The sequence below is a fragment of the Vipera ursinii genome (genome assembly GCF_947247035.1).
Source record: "Vipera ursinii genome assembly, chromosome: 6".
Classification (NCBI taxonomy): domain Eukaryota; kingdom Metazoa; phylum Chordata; class Lepidosauria; order Squamata; family Viperidae; genus Vipera; species Vipera ursinii.
Window position 1 is genome coordinate 89,142,730 of NC_139515.1, and position 14,626 is coordinate 89,157,355.

A 14,626-nucleotide genomic window follows, 5' to 3' on the forward strand; every position below is an offset into this window, starting at 1 on the left:
GGTAAACAACAACAACAACAACAACAACAACAACAACAACAACAACACAACAATAACAATAATAATAATAATAATAATAATAATAATAATAATAATAATAATAATAATAATAATAATAATATAGACTAAAAGCCTTTATTCCGTAAAACCCACCCTCGGTTACTTTGGAGCCCTAACCCAGTCCTGGCTTTTGAACGAGTTTTTATTCAGATGCAACATCCCATCCACAGGGAGTTCGTTTAGCGATCCTTCAAAGTTACAACAGCGCTGAAAAAAGTGACACGGCCGTTTTTCACACTTAGGACCGTTGCAGCCTCCCCCTGGTCACGGGATCAAAATTCAGACGTTTGGGAACTGACTCACATTTATGACCGTCCCAGTGTCCCAGGGTCGTGTGTGTGTGTGTGTGTGTGTCCCTTTTTGCAACATTCTGACAAGCAAAGTCCATGGGGAAGCCGGATTCAGTTAGCAACTGCAACGGTTCACCTAACAACTGTGGCAAGAAGGGTTGTAAAAATGGAGCAAAGTTCACTTAACAAATGCCTCACTTAGCAACAAAAAATTGGGGCTCAATTGTCGTAAGCCGAGGACTCCCTGTACTCACGATCTGACAACCGTCTCCATTTCTTTTCTCTTCTTGAGGGTGGTTTTGCAAACGCCCTAAGATAGTTTACTGCAGTTCACGTCCACGGCTTTCATTTTTCTTGGGGAGCAGAAACAACACGTGAAATTCCACAACACACACACATGGTCCCAAATGAAGGCTAGGCCGTCTTCCGGTAGACAAGAATCTTCTTCATGGCCGCCTTCACCTCCTTGTTGCGCAGGCTGTAGATCAAAGGGTTCAGCAGGGGGTTGATGATGCAAAACATGGTGGAGATCAGGGTGTTCACCTCTAGAGAGTAGCCAGCACTGGGCTGGTTGTAGTTGACAAAAGCGGTTCCAAGGCTAAGCATTACGACACCAAGGTGTGAGGCGCAAGTGGAGAAGGCTTTGCGCCTGCCGGTGTTTGAACGAATCCGCAAAATGGAGACCAAAATGTAGAAGTAGGAGAAGATGATGAAGAGAAAAGGGACAAGGCCCACAAAGATGCTGCTGACGTGATTGGTCAATTCGTTGACCCAGGAATCACTGCAGGTGATTTTCAATAATGGGGGGACATCACAAAAGATGTGAGGAAGATTGTTGTTTCCACAAAAGTCCAACCTGGAGGCCAGGGCAACATGGATGGCCGAATCCAGGAAGCCCCAGAGCCAAATGGCCACAAACAGCTGGATGCACAAGGTTCCCCTCATCAGGTGGGCATAGTGCAAAGGTTGGCAGATGGCAGCGTAGCGGTCATAGGCCATGATGGCCAGCAATGCCGGCTCACATCCCGCAAAGCCAATCAGGAAGAAGGCTTGTGCCAGGCATTGCTTGTAGGAGATCGTCTGCTCTTGGTGTAGGAGGTTCGCCAAGATCTTTGGTACCACCACAGAAGAAAGACAAACATCCAAGCAGGAGAGCTGGCTGAGGAAGAAGTACATGGGGGTCTGAAGATGGGAATCCAGGACAACCAGGGTTATGATCGTGAGGTTGACCAACAGAGTGACCAGATAGGCAGCCAGGAACACCAAGAAAAAGTGGACGTGGTGCCTCTGGAATATGGAGAATGCCAGGAAGATAAATTCTGTCTCCTGTGTTTGGTTGTGGGGATCCATCATGAAGAAAATGGAGATCTGGGAAGAGAGAAATGGGCATGTGGAGAAATTAGAATTAAGTATAGGGTGAGATGAGTTAGATTGTTGAGCTGGGGGAGCCGAACGTATTTCTCCTCCTGCATTCTTGGGCTTTGACCTGCTGAGAAGCTCTGAGAACATCCCTTCCAAGTTCTGCACCAGAACCACAGTCCCTAAAGAGGACAACTGACCTATCATGGGAAGATAATAATAATAATAATAATAATAATAATAATAATAATAATAATAATAATAATAATAATAATAATAATAATAAAAAAGTTGGAAGGGATCTTGGAGGTCATCTAGTCCAACCCCCTGCCCAGGCAATAAACTCTATATCATTACAGACAAATGGCCGTCCAGTCTCTTCTTAAAAACTTCCAGTGTTGGAACATTCACAGCTTCTGGAGGCAGGTTGTTCCACTGGTTAATTGTTCTAACTGTTTCTCCTTAGTTCTAGGTTACTACTCTCCTTGATTAGTTTCCATCCGTTGCTTCTGGTCCTGCCTTCAGGTGCTTTGGAGAATAGCTTGACTGCCTCTTCTTTGGGGCAGCCCCCCTGAGATATTGGAACGCTGCTATCATGTCACCCCTGGTCCTTCTCCTCATTAAACTAGATACACCCAATTCCAGCAGCCGTTCCATATATGTTTTAATCTCCAATCCCCTAATCATCTTTGTTGATGTCCCAGTATGGAATGCACCTCCTGCCTTCTCCAACCCTTGTGTCCTGAAGGTGACATTGTCACACTTCAAGCTGGACCAAAACATTTTTATTTTAGTCACTCAGGAAGTCACAAGCCTACAGACAGACAGGATCGTGGGACATCTTAATTTTCAAGATGTGGGCCCTACTCCTTTCCTTGGCAACTGATCTTTTGCCAAAGAGCACCCACAATTCATGGAGAAGACTGTGAAGCAGATCCACATTCAGGATGCATGTATCTACTGTAGTTTTGGTTGCTGTGATAAAAAAGATTTCCAGATTATATAAAGAGTACAAAGAAGCAACAAGGATGATTAGAGGACTGGAGGCTAAACGTGTGAAGAAAGGTTGCTGGAATGATAGCTATCTTCCAATATCTCAGGGGCGGCCCCAAAGAAGAGGGAGCCAAGCTATTCTCCAAAGCGCCTCAAAGCAAGACAAGAAGCAACGGATGGAGACTAACCAAGGAGAGAAGCAACCTAGAACTAAGGAGAATTTTTTGACAGTGAGAACAATTAATCAGTGGAACGGCTTGCCTCCATTTTTGGTTGTAGATGCTCCATCACCAGAGACTTTTCAAGAATAGACTGGATAGCCATTTGTCCAGAATCATATAGGATCTCTTGCTTGAGCAGGGGGGTTGGACTAGATGACCTCCAAGGTCCCTTCTGGTTATTATTCTGTGTTCTGTGGACACCACAACGAAGTTTCTTCTCTGTTACAGTAGGAGCAGTTGTGATAAGAATGTGCTAGGAATCTAACTTGCTCCTGAGAAGTTAGGTCTTCTTGGTTACTTGCAGCTAATGCAATCCTGGGTTGCATAAACAGAGGCATAGAATCAAGATCACGCGAAGTATTCGTACTGCTTTATAAAGCCCTAGTGAGGCCACACCTGGAATGCTGCAGCCAGTTTTGGTCACCATACTACAAAAAAATGTTGAGACTTTTGAAAACATTCAGAGAAGAGCAACTGAGGTCATCAAAGCCATGGAGACTAAAACATACGAAGAATGGCTGCGGGACTTGGGTTTGGCTAGTCTAAAGAAAAGAAGAAATAGGGGAGACAGGATAGTAGCGTTCCGGTATCTGAGGGGCTGCCACAAAGAAGAGGGGAGGTCAACCATTTCTCCAAAGCACCAGAGGGCAGGACGAGAAACAATGGGTGGAAGCTGATTGAGGAGAGAAGCAAGCTGGAATCGAGGAGAAACCTCCTGACAGTGAGGACAATTAACCAGTGGAACAGAATTTGCCTCCAGAAATTGTGGGCGCTCCATCACTGTAGATTATTAACAAGAGACTGGACATTCACCTGTCTGTGACATTATAGGTTCACCTGCTTCAGCAGGGGCTGGACTAGAAGACCTCCAAGGTCCCTTCCAGCTCAGCTCTATTCCATTCCATTCCATTCCATTCCATTCCATTCCATTCCATTCCATTCCATTCCATTCCATTCCATTCTATTCTATTCTATTCTATTCTATTCTATTCTATTCTATTCTATTCTATTCTATTCTATTCTATTCTATTCTATTCTATTCTATAGTATTCTATTCTATTCTATTCTATTCTATTCTATTCTATTCTATTCTATTCTATTCTATTCTATTCTATTCTATTCTATTCTATTCTATTCTATTCTATTCTCTCACTATTTATATCTATTGTATTCTAAGCATTTATACTACTTTGATGCTAGAAGGTGCTTGTTAAGCAATTATTTTTGCATTTTCTCTCTCTTTTATTACAAGTCTGCATACTTTAAACACTAGACATTTCTTCAGCACCTGCAGTGTTAGGTAAAAAGAGTAGAAGACCACATCTGGATGGGGTTTTGGATAGATTTGAACCCTAATGTCAAGACAATGAAAGTTGCAATAGCAATATGAATAAGATTTTGGCATGTTTAACCCAAAGAGGAGAAGGCTAAGCAGAAACACATTAGCAGTCTTCCTGTTCGTGAAGGACTGCCACAGGACAGGAAGCGATGGATGGAAACTAAGGAAGGAGAGATTCAGCCTAGAGCTAAAGGGAAATTTCTCCAAGGAGAAATTAATTGTCAGAACAATTAATCAGTGGAACCGCTTGCCTCCAGAAGTTGTGGGTGCTCCAACCCTGGAGGTGTTTAATTGGGTTCCTCTCCTTCTCAATGTCAACCTCTCCTTGCAATGTCTCCCCAAAAGAGGATGCTGGATGGACCATAGAGCAGCTCACCTTTGCTGGTTATCCCAGCTGGAGAAGACCAGCTGGGGCTGAAGTGGAGTCATGTTCACCCCATCTTCTCCCACAACAAGGTTAAAGCTGGCTCAGCCAAAGGTCTGCCCACAGTGCAGGAAGGGAGATGCTTAGAAGCTTCTTCTTCCAAGAGAAGCCAGTCTCTCAGTTGTCTGTATGAACCACGGTAGATGATGGTCTTGGGGGAAAACGTTCCTTGGGCCCTAGGAATATCCTGTCGTGGATCCTACTGGGAATAGAGCTAGGAGGAGAAGCAGCAGAGATCTTCTGGGGCCAAACTATTTTGCTGGGAGACAAGTGAAGCCAGATGTCCTAGACAGGGAAGTTTAGGGAGGGGTGAGAAGGAAGGGAACAAAGCACAGTGTGTGTGTGTGTGTGTGTTTATTTTCCAGGCTACAGACAATGCAGACAATGGAAGCAATAAACAGGGTCTTTTCAATAAGTCAGTACCTTGTTTTATCTCGCTGATTGATTGATTGATTGATTGATTGATTGATTGATTGATTGATTCATTCATTCATTCATTCATTCATTCATTCATCACATTTCTACACCACCCCCCATCTCACCTTACTGACTCTGAGTGATTTACAATAAAAATAAATAAATAAAAAGTACAATGAAATGTCGGGGGTGCGATGGCTCAGTGGCAGCCCAGGTTCGAGATCTGAGCGCCGTGCAAGGGTGTGAGCTCCCGTTACTTGCTCCAGCTCTGCCCACCTAGCAGTCTGAAAGCATGCAAGTGGAAATAGATAAATAGGTATCCCTTTGATGGGAAGATAACGGCGTTCCATGCACCTTGGCATAGAGTCACGCTGGCCACAGGAACAAGGAAGCCAGTGAAAAGTGAGAAACATCAGAATTTGTCTCTTCTGATAAGGCCTCCCCTAGGTCCACCCGCTTATTTCTTTGCTTCCAAACAAGACAAAAATCTGGAATCTACGAGGTGTTGTCTGTCCGCACCAGATTTTGAACCAATCTTTCTGCATTCTGGGTGACACTACCTCACAATGGTTCCTTCTGGTCAGAAGTTCTGGAGATGCTGAATAATCAATATAATTGGATTCACAGCCCCGAGAGTTCACAGAGTATACTAACATCAAAAATAAATAAATAAATAAATAAATAAATAAATAAATTAATAATAATAATAATAATAATAATAATAATAATAATAATAATAATAATAATAATAATAATAATAATAATAATAATAAGTTGGAAGGGACCTTGGAGGTCATCTAGTCCAACCCCCTGCTAAGGCAGGAAACCCTATACCATTTCAGACAAATGGCTGGTCAGTTTCTTCTTAAAAACTCCCAGTGTTGGAGCACTCACCACTTCTGGAGGCAGGTTGTTCCACTGATTAATTGTTCTAACTGTCAGGAAGTTTCTCCTTAGTTTTAGGTTGCTTCTCTCCTTGACTAGTTTCCATCGGTTGCTTCTTGTCCTGCTTTCAGGTGCTTTGGAGAATAGCTTGACTCCCTCTTCTTTGGGGCAGCCCCTGAGATATTGGAACACTGCTATCATGTCACCCCTCACCCTTCTCTTCATTAAACGACACATACCCAATTCCAGCAACCGTTCCTGATATGTTTTAGCCTCCAGTCCAGCACTCACTAACCACTATTTCTGTCTAAGTTTCTGCTAGCTTTTGAGTGGCTAAGCATGTTGCTGAGAACAAACAGTTTCTGTTTGTAGGAAACCTTGAGGAAGGGGGTCAGTCTGAAAGCTACAGATTATGAGAAACAACCAAACACTTGGTTGTCTTTCGTGCATCTTTTCTCTCCTGAATATATTCAGGAAAAACAAGACTTGGGTTCTTGATGTCCCAAGAAGGACTTTAAACTTGTCTTTGCACCTTCTGAGAAGAATCCCATGGTCTCCTGTGGCTTTCCAGGACCTTCCGCAGAGCCCCCTTCACCTCCTTGTTGTGGAGGCTGTAGATCAGGGGGTTCAACATGGGGGTGACAATGCAATACATTGTAGAAATCAGAGTGTTGGTCTCCAGGGAGTAGCCAGCACTGGGCTGGTTGTAGTTAACTAAACCATTTCCCACCAGATGGGAAATACAAGTGGAAAAAGCTTTGTGCCTGCCTGTGTTGGAAGGGATACGCAGGATGGACGCAAGGATGTAGAAGTAGGAGATGACCACAAAAAGGAAGGGACCCAATCCTACAAACACAGTGGCTGTGTGCATTGCTATCTCACTGACAAATTTGTCACCACAGGCAATTTTCAGCAGCGGTGGGAGATCATAGAAGATGTGGTGGATCTGATGATCTCCACAGAAATGGAAGCTGGAAGTCAAGGCTGTGTGAACTGCGGCATCCAGAAAGCCACAGATCCAGGCAATAATGACTGCTGTCACACAAACACGTGAACTCATGAGTTGTGAGTAGCGCAAAGGATGACAGATGGCAGCGTAGCGGTCGTAAGCCATGATGGCCAGCAGCCAGCACTCTGAGCCTGTGAATCCTATCAAGAAGAACATCTGGGCCAAGCAGTGGTTGTAGGAAATGGTGTGCCATTGGAGAAGGAGATTTGAAAGGATCTTGGGGACCGTGACTGTTGAGTAGCAGACATCCAAGCAGGATAAGTGGCTGAGGAAAAAATACATGGGACTGTGAAGATGGGAGACCACCAGGATAAGGGAGATGATCATGAAGTTGCCCAGAATGGTGACCAAGTAGATGATGAGGAACAGCAGGATGAGATAGGCTTGGCCATGTGTGATGTTGGAGAAACCTAGAAAAACAAACTCAGTAACTAGAGTCCGGTTGCCAGTATCCATGGGAATACCGGGATTATGGGTCACAAAGGGCTTAAGAAGGACACAAAATTCAGATTTTTCTTATTTCTACATAAATAGCTCTTGAACAATATTAGATCTGGGATCTTTGGGTTTTGTAATGCAAGAAAGAGATGGTAACTATTGGCAGAAATGCTAAGAGGTCCACCTTTATTACTTTTGCTTCTATCAGTTGAAGAGTTTCCACTTTCAGAGAATCCGTTCTGATGGTTCAGAGTCCAGCTAATGCCAACATTAAAGACAGTTTTGTCTTTCTTGCAACTTTGGAAATGATCTTTCTTTTGATAAAATCCCATGAGTAGAAGTGACGTGATCTAGTGGGGAAAAATGGGAGAGAAATATTTAAACAACATAATTATTATTTATTAGCAATCATGATGTTAGATCTACCTCATGGTCACATCAAAGTTGAAAACACAACGGAAAACTTTATTGTTGCAATCTATGGGTCATGACCCATAGATTGCTGGCTGAGGAATTCTGGGAGTTGAAGTCCACAAGTCTTAAAGTGGCCAAGGTTGGACACCCCTGCTCTAACGCACCTAGTCCCAGATGCCTTGTTCTGCGTCCTACAGAAATGAGTTCCTCTCTGCCAGCTTTGCAAGGAAATGCCCTTAGGGAGGGCAAAGAGGGGCAATGAATCTCTGGGCAGACGCTGAAGAGATGAAGTAGCGATGAAGGACCAGAATCCGATGGGTGGGGAGACAGGGGTGAAGGATTCCCCCACCGTGGTTGTAATGGTGCATCTCCAAATGCAACGGATGGAAACTAACCAAGGAGAGAAGCAACCTAGAACTAAGGAGAAACTTCCTGACAGTGAGAACAATTAACCAATGGAACTCCTTGCCTCCAGAATTGGTGAATGCTCCAACACTGGAAGTCTTTAAGAAAAGACTGGACAGCCATTTGTCTGTTTCCTGCTTGAGTAGGGGGTTGGACTAGATGACCTCCAAGGTCCCTTCCAACTACTTCTTCTTCTTCTTCCAACTACTTCTTCTTCTTCTTCTTCATTATTATTATTATTATTATTATTATTATTATTATTATTATTATTATTATTATTATTATTATTATCCTTGACTCTTGAATTCAGAAATGACATGAGGAGATGCAATGAAAGACATGGCTCACCTTGAGGAGAGGAAAATGCTTAGAAGGGACTCCCCTAATGGATCAAGCAGTTACAAATGGAGGGCAGGAGGTTTTGGTCACCATGCTACAAAAAAAAGATGTTGAGAGTTTGGAAAAAGTTCAGAGAAGAGCAACTAAGATGATCCAAGGCCTGGAGATGAAAACATATGAAGAACGGCTGCAGGATTTGGGTTTGGCTAGTCTAAAGAAAAAAAGAAATGGGGTTGACACGATAGCAGTATTCCAATATTTGAGGGGCTGCCACAAAGAAGAGGGGGTCGAATTATTTTCCAAAGCACCAGAGGGCAGGACAAGAAACAATTGTTGGGAAATGATCAAAGAGACAAGCAACCTGGAATTAAGGAGAAACCTCCTGACAGTGAGGACAATTAACCAGTGGAACAGAAGTTGCCTCCAGAAATTGTGGGTGCTCCATCACTGGAGATTTTTGAAAAGAGGCTGGCGAGTCACTTATCTGAGATGGTATAGGTCCTCCTGCTTGAGTGGGGGGCTGGACTCAAAGACTTCCAAGGTCCCTTCCAGCTTTATTCTGATTAAATTAAGAGAGAGAGAGAGAGAGAGAGAGAGAGAGAGAGAGAGAGAGAGAGAGAGAGAGAGAGAGAGAGAGAGAGAGAGAGAGAGAGAGAGAGAGAGAATTGTGGGTGCTTAAGCAATGGAGGTTTTTAAGAAGAGACTGGACAGCCACTTGTCTGAAATGGTCTAGGTTCTCCTGCTTGAGCAAGGGGTTGGACTAGAAGACCTCGAAGGTCCCTCCCAGCTCTATTCTATTCTAAAAACTTTGTACTTGCAAGATTCCATTACTATAAAGTGGTTTCAGGTCATCTAGTTTATGGTTTACATGGGAAGCCCAATGATACCCATAGTTGGTGCTTCTCGTCTGGACTGTCCCCAAAGGCTGACATCAATACTTAAATAAGGATGACAATACATTTTTCAAAGTGGATGTTTAAGAAAAAAATTATTAAGGAACAAAGTTTAGTCCTGTGCATGTAAGAAAGAGAATCCACTCTAATGAATCCCTCGGGGTATTCTGGAAAATGAATCTGAGGGTCATTAATTGACTGCTGCTTCATAGCAAAACAGAGATGATGAAATTCCCTGCATTTGTTATAAATGGTTCGTGATGATGGAGAATTGGATTGCACCCCCTGGGCTGCGCCTGTTTGGGCACACAAACCCATAACGAGGTCCCTTAACTCTCATTTCATCATCCCAGAAAGTTGGACCAATTACTAGCAGCTAACTCTCTCTCTCGTCAATGCTGGTTATTCCCAGCAGCAGCCTCTTCTCCTGTGAGCTGGTCCAGGGAAATCAGCTCTGTTCTAGGGCAGAGAGTTGAACCCCAGAGTAGTAAAACTTTTATTTCCACTTTTATTTCAGAGTTGAAAGTTGCACTCTGTGGCAAAGTAGATAACAGAATATCAGAGTCAGAAGGGACCTTGGAGGTTTTCTAGTCCAACCCGTTGCTCAGGCAGGAAACCCTCTACCTTTTCAGACAAATGGCTGTCCGGTCTCTTCATAAAGGCTTCCACTGTTGGAGCATTCACAGCTTCTGGAGGCAGGTTGCTCCACTGGTTAATTGTTCTAACTGTCAGGAAGTTTCTCCTTAGTTCTAGGTTGCTTCTCTCCTTGACTAGTTTCCATCTGTTGCTTCTTGTCCTGACTTCAGGTGGCTTGGAGAATAGGTTGACTCCCTCTTCTTTGGGGCAGCTTCTCAAATATTGGAAAACTGCTATCATGTCACCTCTAGTCCTTCTTTTCATTAGACTGGACATTCCCAATTCCAGCAACCATTCCTTATATGTTTTAGCCTCCAGTCCCCTAATGGACACGGAACCACTGATTGGTTCAAAATTGGGAAAGGAGTCCGGCAAGGCTGTATACTGTCACCCTGCCTATTTAACTTATATGCAGAGCACATCATGAGAAAGGCAGGGCTACATGAATCAAAAGTTGGAATTAAGATTGCCGGAAGAAACATCAACAACCTAAGATATGCAGATGATACCACTCTGATGGCAGAAAGTGAAGAAGAACTAAAGAGCCTCTTGTTGCGGGTGAAGAAGGAGAGTGCAAAGGTTGGGTTAAAATTTAACATTAAGAAAACCAAGATCATGGCATCCGGTTCTCTCAATTCCTGGCAAATAGATGGGGAAAAAATGGAGGTAGTGACAGATTTTATTTTCCTGGGCTCCAAGATCACCGCAGATGGGGACTGCAGCCAAGAAATTAAAAGACGCTTGCTCCTCGGGAGAAAAGCCATGGCAAATCTAGACAGCACCCTAAAAAGCAGAGACATCACCCTGTCAACAAAAGTGCGTATAGTCAAGGCTATGGTCTTCCCAGTTGCAATGTGTGGCAGTGAAAGTTGGACCATAAGAAAGGCTGAGCGCCAAAGAATTGAGGACTTTGAACTATGGTGCTGGAGAAGACTCCTGCGAGTCCCTTGGACTGCAAGGCGCTCAAACCGGTCAGTTCTAGAGGAGATCAACCCTGACTGCTCTTTAGAAGGCCAGATCCTGAAGTTGAAACTCAAATCCTTTGGCCACCTAATGAGAAGGAAGGACTCACTGGAGAAGAGCCTCATGCTGGGAAAGGTTGAGGGCGAGAGAAGAAGGGGACGACAGAGAAGGAGGTGGCTGAAGTAGGAGGCGTGAGCTTAAATGGACTCCAGAAGATGGTGGAGGACAGGAAGGCCTGGAGGAACGTGGTCCATAGGGTCGCGATGCGTCAGACACGACTTCGCAGCTAACAACAACCCCTAATCATCTTTGTTCCTGTTCTCTGCACTTGTTCTACATTCTCTGCATCTTTTTTTACATTGTGGTGACCAAAACTGGATGCAGCATTCCAAGTGTGGCCTTACCAAGGCGTTGTAAAGTGGTATTAACTCTTCACATGATCTCGATTTTATCCCTCTGTTAATGCAGCCTAGGATTGCATTGGCTTTTTTGGCAGCTGCAGGCACATGGCTGGCTCACATTTAAGCGATGGTCTACTAGGACTCCAAGATCCCTCTCCCAGTTATTACTGTTGAGGCAGGTACTATAAGTGTGTATAGTAGTCAGTGAAGCAATGAAATTCTTCTGTTCTTCGCCAGTGATTTGCTGGCTCAGTTCAGGTCCAGCTACACCGTCTTGTAGGCTGTTTTGGGATCCCTGATCTCAGGAATGGATCTCCAAGAATCAAAAGCACAGTTTTCCAACTGTTGAAACCAACCTGTGCAGTCAGCTTTATCGGCTCTCCTCTGTCTCCTGGGCTTTGACCTAAGGCCTCACATTACAACCGGGGTCTGTGCAATCTGTTTCTACACAAGTCAAATGATGGAAATGGCTGCCAGACGTTGTGGGCATGAAAGTCAGTTTGGGAATTTGAAAGTGGGAACTGGAGAGTTCCTAGGAGGGCAGGCACCTGGTGGCGATGTATAGGACAGCTGTCTCCTACTGCTTGAATGGCCTGTTGTTAGCTGCGAAGTCGTGTGCGACCCATCGCGACCCTATGGACAACGTTCCTCCAGGCCTTCCTGTCCTCTACCATCTTCTGGAGTCCATTTAAGCTTACGCCTACTGCTTCAGCTCATGCCTAGGGACCTGAAATATCTAGTTCCTTCTTTTGCCATCCTATGGGACCCAGAAAACCTACCTTTTCAGGCTGACCTGGGCTCCAGTGGAGGGGGATCTTACGATAGGAGTAATTGATAAACAACAGATCCCCTCACTTCCCCTTCCCACCATACTCCCTCCCTCCCCATCTTTTTAGCTAGGTTGATATTTCGTACTATGGCATTTATTGTGTATCATTAGAGTTTGTAGTTTAATATCCTAATGTTGTAAGCCGTCCACTGTTACTGTGAAGTAAAGATGGGCAGCTAATAAATTTCATAAATAAATAAATAAATAACCCCCCAACAGGCCCCCAAATGGCTTATCTTAGGAAAGCTGTTAAGACCTGGCTCTTCCCCCGTGTATTGGGGTGAATTGAGTGGTCCCCTTCTGATTGTTTTTTTTAAATGGATTTTGTATTTATAAACAGGCAGTCCTGTCCATGGGGTTTTCATGGCAAAGATACTGGAGTGGGCTGCCATTTCCTTCTCCAGTGGGTCACATTTTGTCAGAACTCTCTGCTATGACCTGTCCGTCTTAGGTGACTCATAGCTTCATTGAGTTACGCAAGCTCCTTGGCTGCGACACACGACAGAGAAGGAGGTGGCTGGACGGAGTCACTGAAGCAGGAGACATGAGCTTAAAGGGACTCCAGAAGATGGTAGAGGACAGGAAAGCCTGGAGGAACGTTGTCCATAGGGTCGCGATGGGTCAGACATGACTTCGCAACTAACAACAACACACAGGCAGTCCTAACTTTAGAAAGGGCACAGTGGCTAAGTGGTTAAGAGGCTAGGCTTGTCAAATGAAAGGTTGGCAGTTCAAAACTTAAGTACCGCAAGACAGGATACGCTCCCGTTACTTGCTCCGTTCCTGCTGACCTAGCAGTTCGAAAGCATGCAATGAGAGCAGATAAATAGGTACCACTTTGGTGGGAAGGTAACAGCGCTCCATGTCATGCTGGCCACATGCCCAGGAAATTTCTTCGGACAATGCTTGCTCTTCATCTGTGAATTGGAGAGGAGCACGGCAGTTGCAGAAAGAAGAGGGGTCTGCCTGGAAACCACCAGGTACATCTGCCCTGATTAGCATCCTTCTCCACCTGACTATCCAGATTCAAAGCTGCCTCCCAGATCATGAAGAGAAGACCCAGTCTTTGTTTCTGGATGGGAAGTCCTCTTCCCTGGCCAACAGTGCCTATCTTGACTGTATTGAGATTTAATGTATTGTCCACCCAACTGATCCATTTCTGGATCCAGTTATTGGTTCAAAAAAGATGTTTAGACCTAGAAAGGGCAACAGAGTTGAGCAGAGGACCGGAGGCTAAAACCTATGAAGAACAATTGCAGGAATTGGGTATGTCTAGTTTAATGAAGAGAAGGATGGGGTGGGGTGGGGCATGATGGCAGTGTTGGCAGTGTTGGGGGCGCATGATGGCAGTGTTCCCATATCCGAGGGGCTGCCCCAAAGAAGGAGGAGTCAAGCTATTCTTCAAGGCACATGAAGGCAGGAGAAGAAGCAACGGATGGAAGCCAATCAAGGAGAGAAGTAACCTAGAACTAAGGAGGAATTTCCTGACAGTGAGAAACAATTAACCAGTGGAACTGCTTGCCTCCAGAGGTTGTGGGCGCTCCATCGCTGGAGGTTTTCAAGAAGAGACTGGAGAGCTACTTGTCTGAAGTGGTATGGGATCTTCTGTTTAAGCAGGGGGTTAGACTAGAAGGCCTTTAAGTTCCCTTCCGACTCTGTTATTCTGTTATCACTGGAGATTTTCAAAAAGAGACCGGACAGCCATTTGTCTGAAATGGTATAAGGGTCTCCTGCCTGAGTAGGGGGTTGGACTAGAAGACCTCCAGGGTCCCTTCCAACTCTGAGGATGTTCTGTGTTCTACCTGCTCCGTGCCTTTGATGGTGCAGTGTGCAAGCTGAGGTGTTATTCGGGCATCCTCATTAAAAACAACTGCCAGGACTTTGTGGTGGTGGGAAGGGAGGCTTAAATTGCTGGCTCCGCCATCTTCCTTTCCCCACTGCAGGAAGTGGGACTTTGCGAGCCACAGGAAATAATTTGTGTAAATAACCCCTTTCTTCCTTATCTGTCAGCCCTGGGCAACTTTGATCAGGAAACAGACGATATTTTTTTATTTCCTTTTATTTCCACAAAGTCACAAGAAATCCTTTTTTTTTCTTGTTATTGTTGTTCTTCCTTTAGCTTCCTTTGCCAGCCTCTGATTGTTCCAGATTTCCTGTCTCTATTTGTCTGTGATGGTCCTGGAGGCCTCAGTCAGAAAAGCTAGAGGTTTTTCTTAAAGGACTGGCCGTACTTTGGGTGAGTTTGTCTCCTGACAGAGAGCAGATAGTTTTATTTTTATTTTTATTTTAATTCCATTTATATCCCGCCCTT

General features: G+C 44.5%; 2 protein-coding genes across 2 annotated transcripts in view; both read right to left on the minus strand.

The window, feature by feature from the left end:
• The window catches only part of LOC310642441 (C-type lectin lectoxin-Lio2-like), a 310,859-nt gene that overhangs the window by 189,641 nt on the left and 106,592 nt on the right, over positions 1 to 14,626 (minus strand). The window lies entirely within an intron of this gene.
• Positions 765 to 7,453, minus strand: LOC310642702 (uncharacterized protein; the record flags this gene model as incomplete). Its single annotated transcript, XM_083366589.1, has 2 exons — positions 765 to 1,718; positions 6,521 to 7,453. 2 exons carry the CDS (start codon positions 7,451 to 7,453, stop codon positions 765 to 767), a joined length of 1,887 nt encoding a protein of 628 aa, XP_083222715.1.